At 48.8% G+C, this 15,387-nt stretch overlaps 7 protein-coding genes across 7 annotated transcripts; 3 read left to right on the forward strand and 4 right to left on the reverse strand.

Moving 5' to 3' along the window:
* Positions 1–1,255: 1,255 nt before the first annotated feature.
* UA08_00033 (hypothetical protein) lies at positions 1,256–4,245 on the reverse strand (the record flags this gene model as incomplete). Its single annotated transcript, XM_020260135.1, has 4 exons — positions 1,256–1,278; positions 1,406–1,433; positions 1,491–3,972; positions 4,037–4,245. The coding sequence occupies 4 exons, from the start codon at positions 4,243–4,245 to the stop codon at positions 1,256–1,258; spliced, it is 2,742 nt and encodes a 913-aa protein (XP_020123881.1).
* Positions 4,246–5,125: 880 nt separating this feature from the next.
* On the reverse strand, positions 5,126–5,554 carry UA08_00034 (hypothetical protein; the record flags this gene model as incomplete). The annotated part of the gene is made up of 1 exon (XM_020260146.1): positions 5,126–5,554. One exon carries the CDS (start codon positions 5,552–5,554, stop codon positions 5,126–5,128), a length of 429 nt encoding a protein of 142 aa, XP_020123882.1.
* A 716-nt stretch (positions 5,555–6,270) lies between these two features.
* UA08_00035 (hypothetical protein) lies at positions 6,271–7,893 on the forward strand (the record flags this gene model as incomplete). The annotated part of the gene is made up of 1 exon (XM_020260157.1): positions 6,271–7,893. One exon carries the CDS (start codon positions 6,271–6,273, stop codon positions 7,891–7,893), a length of 1,623 nt encoding a protein of 540 aa, XP_020123883.1.
* A 382-nt stretch (positions 7,894–8,275) lies between these two features.
* On the forward strand, positions 8,276–11,091 carry UA08_00036 (hypothetical protein; the record flags this gene model as incomplete). Its single annotated transcript, XM_020260168.1, has 9 exons — positions 8,276–8,313; positions 8,423–8,545; positions 8,583–8,627; positions 8,692–9,510; positions 9,564–9,630; positions 9,685–9,874; positions 9,941–10,121; positions 10,188–10,346; positions 10,404–11,091. 9 exons carry the CDS (start codon positions 8,276–8,278, stop codon positions 11,089–11,091), a joined length of 2,310 nt encoding a protein of 769 aa, XP_020123884.1.
* A 698-nt stretch (positions 11,092–11,789) lies between these two features.
* Positions 11,790–12,305, forward strand: UA08_00037 (hypothetical protein; the record flags this gene model as incomplete). The annotated part of the gene is made up of 2 exons (XM_020260179.1): positions 11,790–12,030; positions 12,097–12,305. The coding sequence occupies 2 exons, from the start codon at positions 11,790–11,792 to the stop codon at positions 12,303–12,305; spliced, it is 450 nt and encodes a 149-aa protein (XP_020123885.1).
* A 347-nt stretch (positions 12,306–12,652) lies between these two features.
* Positions 12,653–13,633, reverse strand: UA08_00038 (hypothetical protein; the record flags this gene model as incomplete). Its single annotated transcript, XM_020260190.1, has 1 exon — positions 12,653–13,633. The coding sequence occupies one exon, from the start codon at positions 13,631–13,633 to the stop codon at positions 12,653–12,655; it is 981 nt and encodes a 326-aa protein (XP_020123886.1).
* Positions 13,634–14,051: 418 nt separating this feature from the next.
* UA08_00039 (hypothetical protein) lies at positions 14,052–15,374 on the reverse strand (the record flags this gene model as incomplete). The annotated part of the gene is made up of 1 exon (XM_020260201.1): positions 14,052–15,374. One exon carries the CDS (start codon positions 15,372–15,374, stop codon positions 14,052–14,054), a length of 1,323 nt encoding a protein of 440 aa, XP_020123887.1.
* Between the last annotated feature and the right edge of the window lie 13 nt (positions 15,375–15,387).

The raw sequence follows: 15,387 nt of genomic DNA on the forward strand, positions 1-15,387 counted from the left end.
TCGGTTATGCATTTGGATGCCGGGCACATTACTTATCGAAGATTTCCTCTGAGCGCTATTTACTGGTTAACTTGCTATTATTTCAGAGCTATATGCTGCTGCCTATTGCGCCTGTGATATTCTAGATGTTTCACCTTGTTGATAACCTGAAGTCTATCTTTCTGTCTGTCTATTCCTCTCCTCATTGTGTGCATCAAGTCTTATCTTCAAATCAAATGAATAAAACATCTACCACATCAGATAAAAGGAGCACGAGGTTCCAGATACAAAATTCCAAATATCATCAAGAAAAAATGTCCACTTGATAGCAGAAATCCTTCTTGCGTCATCAAATAGATATCAAATATCGATGTCAAAACATTAGCGGGCCAACCCCGCAGGATATGCTCACATCGAGAGATTCGTTTTCCTTTTTATTTAGTATTCTACGATACCAGTCAGTATTCTAAATCAATAACTCGGCTCAAAAGTAAAGATAATAAAGAAAGTCCACGAGCTATCTCGCTTGATCCTAGATATTGCCGGACACTGGATCATCTCCAATCTCCCATCGAAGTCTTGGAGTTCGTCCGCGTTAGGCAACTACCCCATGTATCAGGCATGACAAGGGCAATGGAAAGCATAAAATAAGAGGTAGGCAACAAGAAGTGGCGAAAAGACCTCTCTTTCATACAGATGAATGGCATTCAGAGACAAACACAAGGCTAGAAGCAGATCTCGATATGTCGACAGTAGTAGCCTAATATGAGCACAGAGAAAGGAAATAGCTGTAATTACTAGTTACAGAGCACATGATTTATTCCACAATGTATCCATGACAAATAATCTCTAGGAAATATAGTATGATTCTGAGGCACCAGGTACCAGCACCTGGCTGACATGATTAAATAACCATGTAACAGACAACAATGACAATTTCAAGACAAAGGTGGAAATGAAGAAATGCTATTTCATTGTTTGATTGCTTATTGACTGACAGCTCATAGCCAGTTAATGTCTGCATAAGGATTGAGAGAGGCGGTGTTAGGGCAAAGCAGGTGCACAGACCAGCTGTCAGGCATGTAACGTTACTAGTGCGTGCATGCACTAGCGATAGGGCTGCAGCTGGCCCACATTTATGCAGCTTAATTGTATTGCATGCATCTGTCTGTGGATCCTGTGGAGCGATTATGAGAATATACAGAGAACTTCTTTATTGTTGCCATTATCATCGGCATTTTTATGAATGAAGCGTGCTTAGAACATAACACGGGTATTAAGTCATATTCATCAATGAGTCTTTTGACTATAGATACAGGCCAAGCAAACCAAAACAGAAATGCATACATAAACAAACATTCTTTACGCCAGTCCAACCTGGTAACACCGAAATTGCGGTGACAGCCTAGGCAATAATACTACTTACCTGTCGGTACTCGATCGGGCAAATCGTTCTTTATAGGTGTCACCGCGTAAATTCAATCCTATCGATAGCCGCCGCCACCGCTTACCGGCACGCGGGGTGCATATCTCCGAACTCCGCGACTTGCGTCATATCCTGTCGGGCCAATGTCTATTGACTGTATCTCCTGGCTGAGCGCTTCCATCCCAGCACCCATGTACCCGTTTGAGACTGGCGCCGCAATCGGTACCTTGGCTGGAAGAGGAGGCCCACTACTTTCATAAGAGTAGATCGGCGATGACTGCGCGTGTGGGTTTGGAGATATTGATCGGCGCCGTGGGGGAGTATTATATGTTGTTGGTATGTTTGGATGATACGGTTGTGAATATGGATCCTGGTCCCGAGCTGAGCTGCCTGGTCGAGGAGGAGTGTAAGTTGTCACCATCGTGCCAGGACTCTGACGGCGTTCATATGATAATCTTGCTGGCTGTGCCACGTAGGCGCTTCGCGGTCTGAAGCTTGCACGAACGACAGAGTCTGGTGTTGTAGGAACCGACCGGTGCTGCTGCGGCTGTTCTCTGGGTGATGGCCGGGCACTGAACGAGGCGCTCTGTGGATTGTGTTTGAATCGAATGACAACATCTGGCTTTTTGCTCTTCTTCTCCGGCTCGGGTGCCCAAGTCTCTGAAGGTAAATGATCAGAAGGATCGATGACCCGCCCGTCATCTCCAATAATCGGACTATCTTCTACATCTGCTTTAGGCGGCTGGTTAGGTTGGAGTTCCCGCTCGGGCGTCGCGTAGCGGGATCCGCTCTCCCGCGTGGCAGAATGAGACCGTCTTGGGTTGAAGGCATCGAACGAGTCGGGAGAAAATGGTACGCTTGGTGCCTCACGCTCGTCTCTGGACGGGGGACGAGGGCTGACGGACTTCCTGTACGATAATGGGCGCGGGTTAGGACTGATTGACCTAGATCGTGATTGCATATGGCCATCCATAATTGGTGCTGGTGAAGTCCTCAACGGTTGAATGGCAGACACCTGAGGTGGCGGAACGTTTTGCATATAGTCTGAAGCAGCTGGCATAGGCAGACTAGCTGGTACACGGGTGTAATGGCGCTCTAGCGGAGCTGATGGTCCATTATCAACCGGCTCACTCGCCGCATTGTAGCCAGCAGCGAGACTAGGCGGGACTACTGGCGAGTTTGACGGTTCTGTAATGAGAGACCTTGAATGGCCTTGAGATGGCTTTGGCATCGAAATGGCTAAATCTTGGTCTGCCGGTGCTACAGTTCCAGGAGACACGACTGCAGGCCTATGCATATCACGATAATCGGTTTGCAAGCGTGTATAATCCTGTGGAGAATAGGGTTTGTATGAAGCCGCTCCTGCTGCGGGATGCGACATGGCGGTGCTGACAGACGTTCTATGAACTGGTGGCGGCGGAGGTAACCCCTCATCGTTCTCATCTTCAACGGTTGGCTGCATAGCAGCGTACGTATGTCGATCATCTTCGGGAGCAGTGAGCTGGCGTAAAGGACTCCGCCTGCGTGGGTCATGGTGAGCGGGCATCATACTATATCGATGGTGATCGTCTTCTTCGTTGGGCAAAGAACTTATTGCATACTCCTGAGGTGGCATCTGAGAAGCCTGCCTATCCGGTAAGTAGGGAGTTGGCTCGGCGCTATACCGGCTGTTGTCAAGAGAATTATGAGTAGGATGCTGCTGAGCTTGATAGTGGCCAACAGCTTCGTAAGAGCCTCTTCCCTGATAGTTATTCGGGTCATAGGTTCCCGCATAGCCTTCTGAAACAGGATGGTGTGCCTGTCGGTGAGATTCTCTGTGAGATTCTCTATGAACAGTATCATGATGCTCTGTATGTTGAGGCCGAGGTTGAGTACTGTAATGCTCCACACGCTGATCATGGAGGTCATGAGGTTCCATATTATCACCTCCAGGTGCATCATACTCATACTGATTGTTCGGGGGGTTTCGGGGTAACTGTATCTCTTTATGCCTTGATGATGGCCGAGCATCAGTCTGCCGATGAGAGGGTGCAGGAACAGGGGAATGTTCGGGGCCTGGCCGAATAGGATTGCTTGTTGGCGGCGGAAGTGCTGGGGCTGGGGCTGGAGCCGGAGCCGGAGCCGGGATTGGGGCCGAATAGTCTTGGGCAGGAGCCACAGGTACACTTGGGGATGGGGTAGCTCCAGTGGGATTATTTGGCAGAGGTCGGCGCTTGATTGGACGTGGTTGTCGAGGCCCTGAGAGTGACGAAGATCCATTAGACGTCGAATTATTGGTATGCTTCGTCTGGGTTTTCTCTGTGACCACAGTCCTCCGTTCAATGACGGCTTCATCTTCTGGACGTGAGTCGTAGTATGTTATCTCCAAGCGTATATCACCTGCATACTTATTTCTGAATTTCAGTTCATGCCAGGAATCGCTCTGGCCTCCGCCATGGATGATGACACCTCTGAGATCGACCCATGTTTCTCCGATCAAGTCCGTCTTCTTGTCATCATTGAATACAGATACTTTCAGCTGAAGGTAGTCTGGTGATTCGTGTACGGTGTATCTGATTTCCTGGTCCCTGGTGAAGGGTTAGCTGACTGTCCATCCGACATCATGCTTGTGTGAACGTAAGAACTGCTTACCATTTGGGAGTTTGGCCGCCTCTCATGTCCGTGTCAGTCTTCTTTGCCTCCTTTCCTAAGCGGGCAGCAACATAAGGATTTTGTTTGCCCATTGTTTTTCGATTGGGCAGGTTTTTGGCTCTGTCAAAGATGACCACTAGAGTACCGATTTGAGGACCGTCAACAGACATGTCTGCGAAAATCCCTGCCGTGTGGCCGTGGGATGGCATTTTGGCGATTGTGTGGTGCTTTCAACGAAAAAGAAGCTTGACTCGGTGTTGTTGTGCTTGTCTTTGCTGGTGATACTAATTTCGCTGCCTATCTGTTTTCGATGAGTTCGATATCGAGCATTTTGCGAATCCGCACTGAAACACAAGCTATCAATGTCAATTGAGCAGGCACAGTCTAGCAAAGATTGGACGATTGACGAAAACAAGAGATTCAGGAATGCAAGAAGGAGAGAAACCTGGCAGGCGCAGCTTTCTACTATGGTGGGGGGGCTTGTTTTGTTCAGGCCTAATCGGGATTGGAAGGGCGGGGAGGCTGGGAATGCTGTGGGTGGGCGGTGCGTCACTGCCACTGGTGGCAGGGAACAGGAAACGGGGACTGAGGTGATACACTATGCCAGATCTGGCAAGGTCGCAGCAAGCAAGCCTGCCAATAGAGGAACAAACAAACCAGCAAGGCTGCCGCGGCCCAAAGTTTCAAGCGATCTGCTGCTGTCTATTGGCCAATAGCCGCCACTCCCCTGTTGCACCGCCAACGCCGCTGATTCGCCCAGCCACAGCAGTGACACGTGATCCAATTTGCAGCCCTTGTCAGGCCCACCGCTTTATGCAGGGGTAGGTAGCTGTACAATTAGTTGTACGGAGAAATATCTTATGCTGCCCTTCTGGTCTCGCCGTACGCTCTGAAATTAGTCTGCACGTGTCTTACAAGGCAATGTAAGCACGTCGGACGTATAGTTAATTATTTGTCTTCATGCTATCATAGTCCCTGATATATGCGGTTGGAGACACGACACAGATTTTCCCCTTCAACCGCTTAAGGTGAAAGACAACATGTTTGCAAGCAAATGCTCGTACACTACCAAAGAAGAAAGCAAACACCCTAAATCTCCCCGCCAACAACTGCCGCGATTCTCTCTTTCAATGCCGTTGGGTCCAAATAGACGGTGAAGGTGTTCATTTTCTCCTGCTTGGGCCTTTTCCCAACCAGTGCAATGCCCTTGATCAAAATCTCCTTCCGTTCCGGATCACCCTTGACCACATAACGGATATCGGCTTCCTGGTATATTCGGTCCGACACGACGTCTACACGCTTGATTGTGTGGTGCATGCTCTCCAGATACTGGTATTGGGCGCTGAGAAAGTCCTTGATGTTAGCGACACCAGTGATGGGCGGGTTTTCGGCGAAGGACAGGACGCAGTCCTCTGCGAAGAATTTGGGAACGGCGACTTCAGCATTGAGGGAATCCATATGTTTATGGAAATCCGTAAGCCAAGTAATGGCTTCCGCATGGAGGTCTTGAGCGGCCATCAGTTCCGCTTTTTTGACAGTGCTGTGTCTGGCTTTGAGCTGGATTCGAAGCGGTGCTGCTTGAATGACTCATAAGCATAAAGAGAATAATAATCGTGAAAGGGCTAGCTACTCAATACTCACTGTTCGTGCTGATACAGTTCCTAGACTGCAAACGGTCCGTCACCGGGTACTTCGTTGCATTCTGGGAAGCGTTCCATCCTGAGCTATGGTTATATACTTCATATCACACACCATTGAAGAATCAAGACTGAGAACCATGTCAATCAATTCATGAGTTTAACATGCTGAATAACAAGAGAGACTGATGACAAATACGATACGCTTCGATTGGGCCAGCCATCCATCTGTGGAGACCAATCGCGCTGAAGACGTCCCGAGTTTGTTGCTCACGCCAGCATGTAGTTAGTCCAGCAGTAGTCGGTAACTCATGTAACAATCGATAGAAACGCATACTTGTTCTTCAACTTTGACCGCAGGAGGGTCGTTAAGCATTCTGTCTTTGGACAGAATGCTGCGCTGTGAATGGCCCGAGCCGCAGAGTGGGTCTCCGATAATTTCGTTTGTTATCGCCAACTTTTTCTGGGAGCGGGAAAAATCATCCAACCCCGACAGAGAGCAAGACCACCAGGCGCTTTGTCTATATCTCTTAATATAACTTTATACAACAATTATACAGTGGTCTACCATTTCTATTAACACCACTCCTGGTCGCGATGGCCGCGCCAGTGCTCCCTCTTCCCCAGGTCAAGCTCCCGCAGCTGCCATCGACCAAGCTGACGAGCGAACAAATTTTCTGGAAGTCATTCAAAAACCCTCTCCTCGTCTCCTCGCCATCAAACAACCCAATCAACCTCATTACACAGCCATCAATCCCGTCGTCTTTATCCGCCTATCCTTCCGCTGCCCAACCTCCCGATGTCTTCACCGTCACAACCGGCGCCCGAGTCCAGATCTACTCCATCCGGACACGAAAACTTCTCCGGACGATCACGAGATTCGACGACACGGCGCGGGGCACCGATGTCCGACCTGACGGGCGCATCATCGCAGTCGGTGATGACACGGGGACCATCCAAGTCTTTGACGTCAACTCTCGTGCTATTTTGAAAACATGGAAAGATCACAAGCAGCCCGTGTGGGTTACTAAGTTTTCACCCAGCGACCCGACAACATTACTGAGCACAAGCGATGATCGTACAGTCCGACTATGGAGTTTACCAAGCGAAAATAGCGAAAGGACTTTTACTGGACACACGGACTATGTCCGAAGTGGAGCATTCCTACCAGGTTCCATGGCTTCGAGCGGGTTGGTCGTATCTGGAAGTTATGACAGAACAGTACGACTATGGGATCCCCGTGTCGATGGTCGTGCAGTGATGACTTTCCAGATGGGTGCTGCAATTGAGTCCGTCTTACCTATGCCTTCCGGTACTACGGTGCTGGCTGCTGCGGACAATCAAATCGCAGTCTTGGATGTGGTTGGAGGCAAGCCGCTACACATGATCAAAAGCCACCAGAAGACGGTCACTTCGCTTTCTTTGGCTTCTAATGGAGAGCGGGTTGTGAGTGGAGCCTTAGACGGCCATTTGAAGATTTTCGATACGACAGAATGGTCTGTAGTTGCTGGTTCCAAGTATCCATCTCCGATTTTGTCTTTGAGTGTCCTCACATCTGGTCCCGAGCGGGAGGATAAGCATATTGCTGTGGGTATGCAGTCTGGTCTTCTTTCAATCAAGACTCGTCTTTCCAGCGAGCAGAAAATTCGCGAAAAGGAGCGCCGCAAGGAAATGCAAGCATTGATTGAAGGTAGAATCGAAGAGTTTGATAAGAAAGAAGCAAAGAAAGCCCGTGGTCGGGGTTATGAGAAACGCATACGCGGCCATGACTTCCTCGGTGAAGGGGTCGATATCATCATTCAAGGACGGGAGAGCAAAAAGCGAAAGAAGGAGTCTGATTGGGAATTGGATCTTCGTCATGCTAGGTATTCTGAAGCCCTTGACCGAGTGCTGGACGGCAGAGACAAGACTACACAGTTGACGCTGATCACGGCATTGCGGCACCGTTCAGCTCTACGGACTGCACTGATGAACCGCGACGAGGTCACTCTGCAACCGATTCTAAAATGGGTGTATAAACACATCATGGAACCACGTCTTGTCGGTATATGCGTCGAAGTGGGAATGAACATTTTAGACATATACTCTGGCAACCTCGGTCAGTCAGCCGATGTGGATGCACAGATCATCAAGCTTCACAGACGAGTACGCGAAGAGGTCGACTGGGCACAGCAAGCGTGGCAAACGAAAGGCATGTTGGACATGCTCAAAGTATCGTGATGGTCGTCAAGACGAAGAAAGAAGAAAAAAGAAAAGTTGTCCGGTTTTGGATACCCTTCATGGATAGGAGTTTAGAATGGCATAGCTAGCATATAGGTGTTATTTGTATAAAGGTCAATCGAGGTCTGAGATAATTTGTATATCAGCAATTGTCTTGTTAACTATCTCTCTGTTCAATAATAAATTTATCCTCCTCGAAGTCGAATGACGAGTAAGAAGGGTAACTTAGTAATCAGCCCGGTTCGGCTATATGATAGCCGAAGACTTCCTCCAATCCGACTACTTCTTACCTATATAGCCTTTATTTCTTCCCCGGATTTGTATTTGGCTTACTCGACTCGCTTTTTTCTTGGGTTGTTTTTCCAAAGGGGTCCTTTTACAAATGCCGCTTTCTCGATTGGTCTGGCTGGCGGACAGTTTGTGCGACATACCAATCAATACATGTGCATGATCGCCAACCACTCTGTAACCAAGGCGTGCATGGGTCTGTGCCCTTTCGATTGATATGATTTTGTATATATTTTTATAGATATCACGAGCAGAAAGACGAAGACAGGGAAGACCATGAGTTCAAAGGGCCAGGCTCAGCAACGTGTGACAAGAACGCGCGCAAAAAGAGCTTGCATCACTTGCAATGCTCGACGGGTCAAATGTAATGTTGTCGAGAGGCAGCCTTGTGATAATTGCAGGGCATCTGGGGCGCATTGCGAGATTGGAGTGTCGAGGAGAGGGAAGTATGTATTCTCTTTTTCTATATTTTCTGCCTGGGTGATGGATGGATGCTAACGTTGATCACAGATATCCTCGATATGTCGTCAGCCCACATCCAAATGCAGCTCCTGCACACTCACATGAGGTGGAAGCTATCAGAAATATAGCAACTGCGCAGGAAGATCCCTCAATGACCAAGAGAGACATACTTTCACCCGCAAGTCACAGCAGCCCAGCGTATGCACCACCACCACCGCAGCAGGTACAGGTCAAAAGCGAACTGGATCAGATTGTCTTTTTCGGCGAGTCCAGTCCTCTGAACTGTGTCGTCGACGAAGGGAGCAAGCCTCTAGGAGCCGGTGGGTTGTCGGTAACCCAAAAGGCAAACAAGATCCGATGGCAGTATCCAATCCCTGAGGTTGTATGTCGAAGGTCGGTCAGTTTCTCGCTCTTCGCCAGTCGCAGAGCACGGAAGATCGAACAGTTGACGCGCGAGGGAGCATTTGACTTACCCGAACCATCCGTCTGCGAAATGTTTTTGCGGGCCTATTTCGAGTGGTTTCATCCTTGCTTCCCCATCGTTGACCGAGTGGAAGTCAGCAAGTCGTGCAACGACAAGACTATATCACCTCTGCTGCTGCAATCTATGCTCTTTATTGGTGCCAGTCTTTGCAGTGACGAAGCACTCCGTAGTGCCGGGTTTTGGGACCGTTATGAGACCAAGTTCCTCTTTTATGACCGCGCCAAGGAGATTTTCGATGCGGATTGTGAGACAGACTCGCTTTCGAAATTGCAGGCTGTGTTTCTGTTGAGTTTTTGGCGTAGTACCCCCGGCCACGAGAAGGATACGCGTTATTGGTTGGGAGCAGCCATTAGTCTTGCTCAGACCGGGGGCTTGCACATGTTGTAAGTGAGAATTCGAGTTATCGTGAATTGAAACCGGCTGACTTTGCCCCCAGGTCAAAATTATCCCTTCTGAGTTCCAAGGAGAAGAGTGTGCGAAAACGGATCTTCTGGTCTCTTTATGTAGGTTTGCCACGAAAACTTTCCGTATCAGCTATTGATTGATACTTCCTATAGATACGCGACCAGCAAGTTGCTGCCGCCTACGGTCTGCCACCTCGAATACGGGACGAGGACTGTGACATCCCAATGCTTGACGAGACAGATTTTGACGAAGCAGGGTTCGTTGGGAATAGGGCCATATTCGGAACACAGAAACCGGAGCATACTTTATATATAATTCAGATGGCGAGGGCATCAAGGTTGCGTATGTTGACATCTCCGTAATTTCGTTCGAATAAAAAGCAGAGATAAACTCATTGCATGCGAACAGTTCGCGAGGTAGTATGGGCAGCATATCTACCCGGCAGACTTCGATACGATCCATCCGAACGCGAAAAGCTGAAAGCACGATTGGTGCAATGGGAGTCGGAATTGCCACCAGAACTCAAACTTTCGGAGGCAGCGGAGCATGATACTATGTACTTTGCGGGGATTGTCAACATCACTTATAAGTCAGTTGCTTCAACATCAGGTTATTGCAGACTAGCGGACTCTCCCTCTAACTATGCTGTGACTAGTTATCTATATATACTACTCTACCGGCCGTCCTACCTCGATCCGTCCGACGAACAAAGGAAAAAGGAAGGAAAATTAGCCCTTCAAGCTGCATGTCAATGCACGCGGATTCTCGAGGACATGCTATCACAAAATTTAATTGAGCACGGCATTGTGCATATGTAAGTTGATTGACGCATTGGTACCAGACAAAGACTGAGTTGACGAGCAACAAACAGAATTACAAACATATTCGCCGCCCTCTGTATCCACACAGTGCAATTCTCGCGCTCGGAAGGGACAGAACGTAAACTTGCCGAACACCGGGCTAAACTTTGCTTGCTTGGACTCAAAGAGCTGCAGAAATCCTGGGATTTGAATTACTGGGTCTTGGAGATTTTCTTTCATTGCCTCGACGAGAGCACAGCGGAGTACTTGCAGTTGTCGGAAGAGAAGAATAACCATAGCATACGCAGCAGCAGCAATAAGACCGGCACTGGTACCACTAATTTTGCCATCACAAACCCCAACATAAATGCCAACACGAACGTCGAAACGATTGCAAGCGATGCCACAACGCCATCGAGGCAGGTCCAGCGCAATATCGCCTTGTTTCCTGATACAATCAAACCAGGTTCTTCATCTATGATCGCTGAAGAACAACAACCGCCCCCGTCGCCGCCACCACCGCAACAGCAGCAGCACGAAGAGGAACGACAGGGGTCGCAACAAGAAGTACTAAATGAGGAACGGCCACAGGCCTGGTCTGACATGACACTGTTATCATTACCCAGCAACGAAGTCGACATCGACCTATCAGAGCCGTACTTGTTTGATGAGGAGTTTGCGCGGAACTTTGGCTCGTGCACGCCACGGTTAGACGCACTTAATTCGTCAAACCTAGACTTCCTGTATCGATATCTATGAGATATTCGCTATCAATCAATGATCAAAAAGCTGCAGGATATAGCATTTGTAAGCATTGAAGGTGTGACGTAGTAACCTACTGTCTGAGCCAAGCAAAGAGTTGATAGTGGCGTATGCCATTTAATGATCTTCCATGGCACCGTGCAACAAGGTATTTCGTCTTGCCTCTTCTCCCTCCACTCAAAGAAATGTATTATTGCATTGTGGAGCAGGCATTTATAATTCCCCAGCGCCGGAATACATGTCCGACGACTTGACTCGGCACACAATTCAATCCCCAGATGAGAAAGGGTTCTTCCCGACTCGGAATCCAAATGTAAGTAACTAATCATATTCAGCTCTGTAATCTTTAGCTTTGTTTTGTATGGTTTATGGGAGGCGAGCTTGTGGTCCATTGATGTCATTTTAGGCTTCGCAATAAGGTTAGGGCTAAGCTACGTCCGTGGTTGAACCTCGTTGCCACCATGGGGTAGGTAGGAAGACGTAGGCCTATATAAATGGACGTATTCCTGAGTCTTCCTCTGTCTTTCTTTTCTTCAGCATGTCGGATTTTTGCTTGTTCTTTTGTGCTTAGGTTTGTTACTGCGGTTCCTTGCTTTTCGTTTTGATTGCATTTGATCCTAGCGTTGAAGCCGTGATTTGTTTCTTTGCTTCTTGTGGTTTTTGTCAGCAATCTTCCTAGGCAGTATTTCGATAAAATGTCCGACACCACCTCCTCGTACTACTACACCTCCGCGACGAGCACAACAACCGGCACCGAAACGACTGGCCACCGCTTCACAACGACGTCGCACACCGACCCATCCGGCAACACAATTGTACGCACCGCGCACCAGGATCTCGGTGAGCCAGCAGTTATCGAAGAGCGACGCTATGACCGTACAGGCCAGGAACTAGTTTCCACCAGACCCGGCACCGGCAGTGGTATTTCGGGTGAAGGTTCGTCGCGACGAGTGGTGGAAGATATGACGGATCAAGACTATAACTACGGGCTTACCTCGACAGGTGCCTCGTCAGTGGATACAAGTACGAATCAGAATTTGTCTTTGCTGGATACTTCTCTCTCGAGCTTTAGGTCTCAGGATACCAATGTGTCTGCTACCAACACGCCAGCGGACGATATTAGTGGGAGTTATCAGTCGCATCATCGTTCGGACTTTGATGAAGGGGCTATTGATCCGGTGACAGGGAAGGTGTATCATGCAGAGGATTAGTTTTGTTTTTTGTTCTTTTGGTTTTTTGGTTTTTGCTTTGTTTTGTCGCGTTCAAGCATTATGTTGCTTCTCACTCTAGTCACTCATTCTGTTGCATTTTGCTGAGCGCTTTGTTACAATATTCGTGTCGTTTCCTGGTTTCGTAGTCACAAGCTTGGAAGCGTTCTTGTCTCGTGTCTGCGTTCTTTGCGTGTACATGTTTCAGGATTAGCGAGCATTGCAATGACGTTCTTAGTTTCAGATGTATGTATAGCTGTCAAATCAACTCTTGGCAAAAAGCTTCTACACAGGAGAAAGTAGAATCAGTAGAATTTGACCTGTATATATAATCTTAGATGTACAATGTACTATGCCCGAGAGTAAGCATCAGTCAAGCGCGAAAATCCCTCCTTTGGCGGCTGCAGCCAATTCCGCTCATCATATGTCCATCCCTCTGCCCCCTCAATGACATGGAAGGTATACGCATAGCGGCTCTTGTCACTCGTGTTCTTCTCACTTTTGTGCAGCACGTTGCCGTGAATAAGAACCAAATCACCAGCCTTGACATTCAAGACCTCAAAATCCTCACCCTCTGACTGTTCATTTACAGTCTGCTCTGCTTCCTCGTCCTTGCCCAAGGGCAGACTAGGACCATCATTCGCCACAAATGTCGTACCACCTTCCTCGGCACGAACAAATCGTCGACGAATATGACCACCTTTCTTACCCGTATGAGAACCCTTCCACATCCCCAACGACGCATTTCCCGGCGTCGCATCCTGCAAAGCTACCCAATACCCGACCGCGGACGGGGGCGAGGTATACAAGAATTCCGAATCACGATGCGCCGGCACCGGACCGCCAATACTCGGCTGTTTGCAAATCACCATACTCTGCAAACATCGCGGATCCTGAAAACCAAGGGACTGCGCAATAGCCGCGTTTCGTTTAGAGATGGTTACTTTCTCAAAGGGAGCGGATTTGCTATGAAGGGCGTGTCCAATCTTGTTGATTGCAAGGTTCTTGGGCTTGAGCAATTTGGGCACTTTCTCGCCCTCGGCGGGGGGAGCTACTGCATCGGGCTCGAAGAAGAAGTGGATTTTGTCGCCAGAGGAGAGGAAGTAATCGTCCCCGACATGCTTGACGCTGTCATCCCCGTCGTCACCGGTGGTGAAGCGAGTCATGGGGTGAGTGTCGAGCGAGAAGTTGTCCAAAAGCTCGTGCGTGGTTGAGAGAAGCGACTGAATCTCTTCTGCGGATAGGTAGTTGGGAATGACCAGGAAGCCATTCTCGTTGAAGAATTGGAGTTGCTCGGGCGTGAGCACGTCGGTGGTGATGGCGCCTGGCATGGTGGACGTAAGTATGGCACTGGACTAATTTATTTCCGGTTTTTGTGCTCTTAATGGAATTGGAGAGGTATTTATAGTCGTAGAATTTCCCGCGTGGCCTTCTGCGGGGTTGAGGCGGAATCTGCCGATGTCCCGAAAAGGCTTATCTTGTCGCCTTATCAGACAGGTAAGTGTAAGCATTTGGTTTTTTTTTTATGTTTTTTTATTTGCAATTACTCAAAGCATAAGCGAGTGAGACAATATTTTGGCTTTGTACCTGGGTAAGCTTGTCATGCATATATAGATAGAGAGATCGATCCAGACCATATACCCTGTCCTCATGAAAATTGCTCTGATTTTATACAGCCGATCAATTTGTACAACAAAACAAATAGATGCGACCCGTCAATCATTGTCGCATGCAGCCTTGACACTTGTCTCATTCCGTCAGCTGAATCCGGCCTTCTTGTCGTCTTGCCTGCAGCTTCTGTATGTAGCTTGATAGCTGAAAGCTTCCATGACACAGCAATCCTGCAAGAAATCCAACGGCATCATTCTTGAATCCTACCAAAAACCCAATTGTGACCATCATCACCGTATACCGTCTTTTCCGCTCATCTTCGCTCAATACGGGCCCGATTTCCTGGCCATTACCACCCAAAATGCTCGTATGGTGACTTTTCTTCAGGTCGCGAGCTCCAGTCGTATTGAGACTCTCGCCTACACTGGCAAGCTCAAGTCCCGCGGCTATAACCATGATGCCGAGGAAGGCATAAGGAAATGACTTCAGCAATCCAACAAGTGTATTTCCGAAAAAGAATCCGATGAGTAACTTCAAAATCCCCAAAAATACAACACTAGACCCCGATCGTGCTCCGAAGCGGTACTGTGCTGCCAACCCCCCGGATCCGTGGCAAACTGGCATTGCGCCGAACCAGCAGCTCACTAGATTCATGACAGCAACGCTTAATCCTACCGAGGTGATGGATGGCGTCTTGACGTCCGGTAATAAATCACTGGCTAGGTGAACTACGGCAACAATGGAGTTCAACGTGGTGAGCGGCAGCTGTCCGATTCCAGCGTTCACAATGCCCACGCGCCAATCGCTGTCCATGGGAATAGACAAGACTGGTATCCATGGGATAAAGTTGGGCAAGTCATTGAGCTTTGCTGCGCGGACTATGGCAAACGCAAGGCCGACCACAAGCACAACCAGTGCATAGGGGATTTGGTGGATATAGTTTATCGATAACAAGAATACGAAAGCAACGATTGCCCAGATACGATTATCGGCCCAAGAAGGGGTCACCCAGCCGAGATTGGAGATACTGCCACCAGCAGCAATAATCAAGGACAGACCAGCCCCGACTTGAATCCCCTTCACAACAGGAATTGGGATCACATTGGCGAACCAGCGCAGCAAGCCGGTAGCACTGAAAACAAAAATACAGGCGGCCACAAAGATGCCGGCAGCGGCAATCTCGCCATTGCTGAATGAGTTGGCGATGGCGACAGCCGCGATGGCCTTCATGGGCTGTACGGGCAGCGGGATGCCGAAGAAGAGACCCGTCAAGATATTGGCAACACCTGAGAATACCAGGGTGCTGGATAGCGAAACAGTGCCATTTACGGACAAGGCGATGGCAATGGGTAGAAACGTTCCCAGATCGCCTAGCGAGCCTGATATCTCGGCCAGCGTCTGTCTCTTGAAGAGGTCGAGATTTCGAGCCGAGATGTCGCGGAACGAGTCGAGAAATTGCATGTTGTCGCCGCTC

This window comes from Talaromyces atroroseus (assembly GCF_001907595.1).
Source record: "Talaromyces atroroseus strain IBT 11181 chromosome Unknown scaffold_0, whole genome shotgun sequence".
NCBI classification, from domain to species: Eukaryota; Fungi; Ascomycota; class Eurotiomycetes; order Eurotiales; family Trichocomaceae; genus Talaromyces; species Talaromyces atroroseus.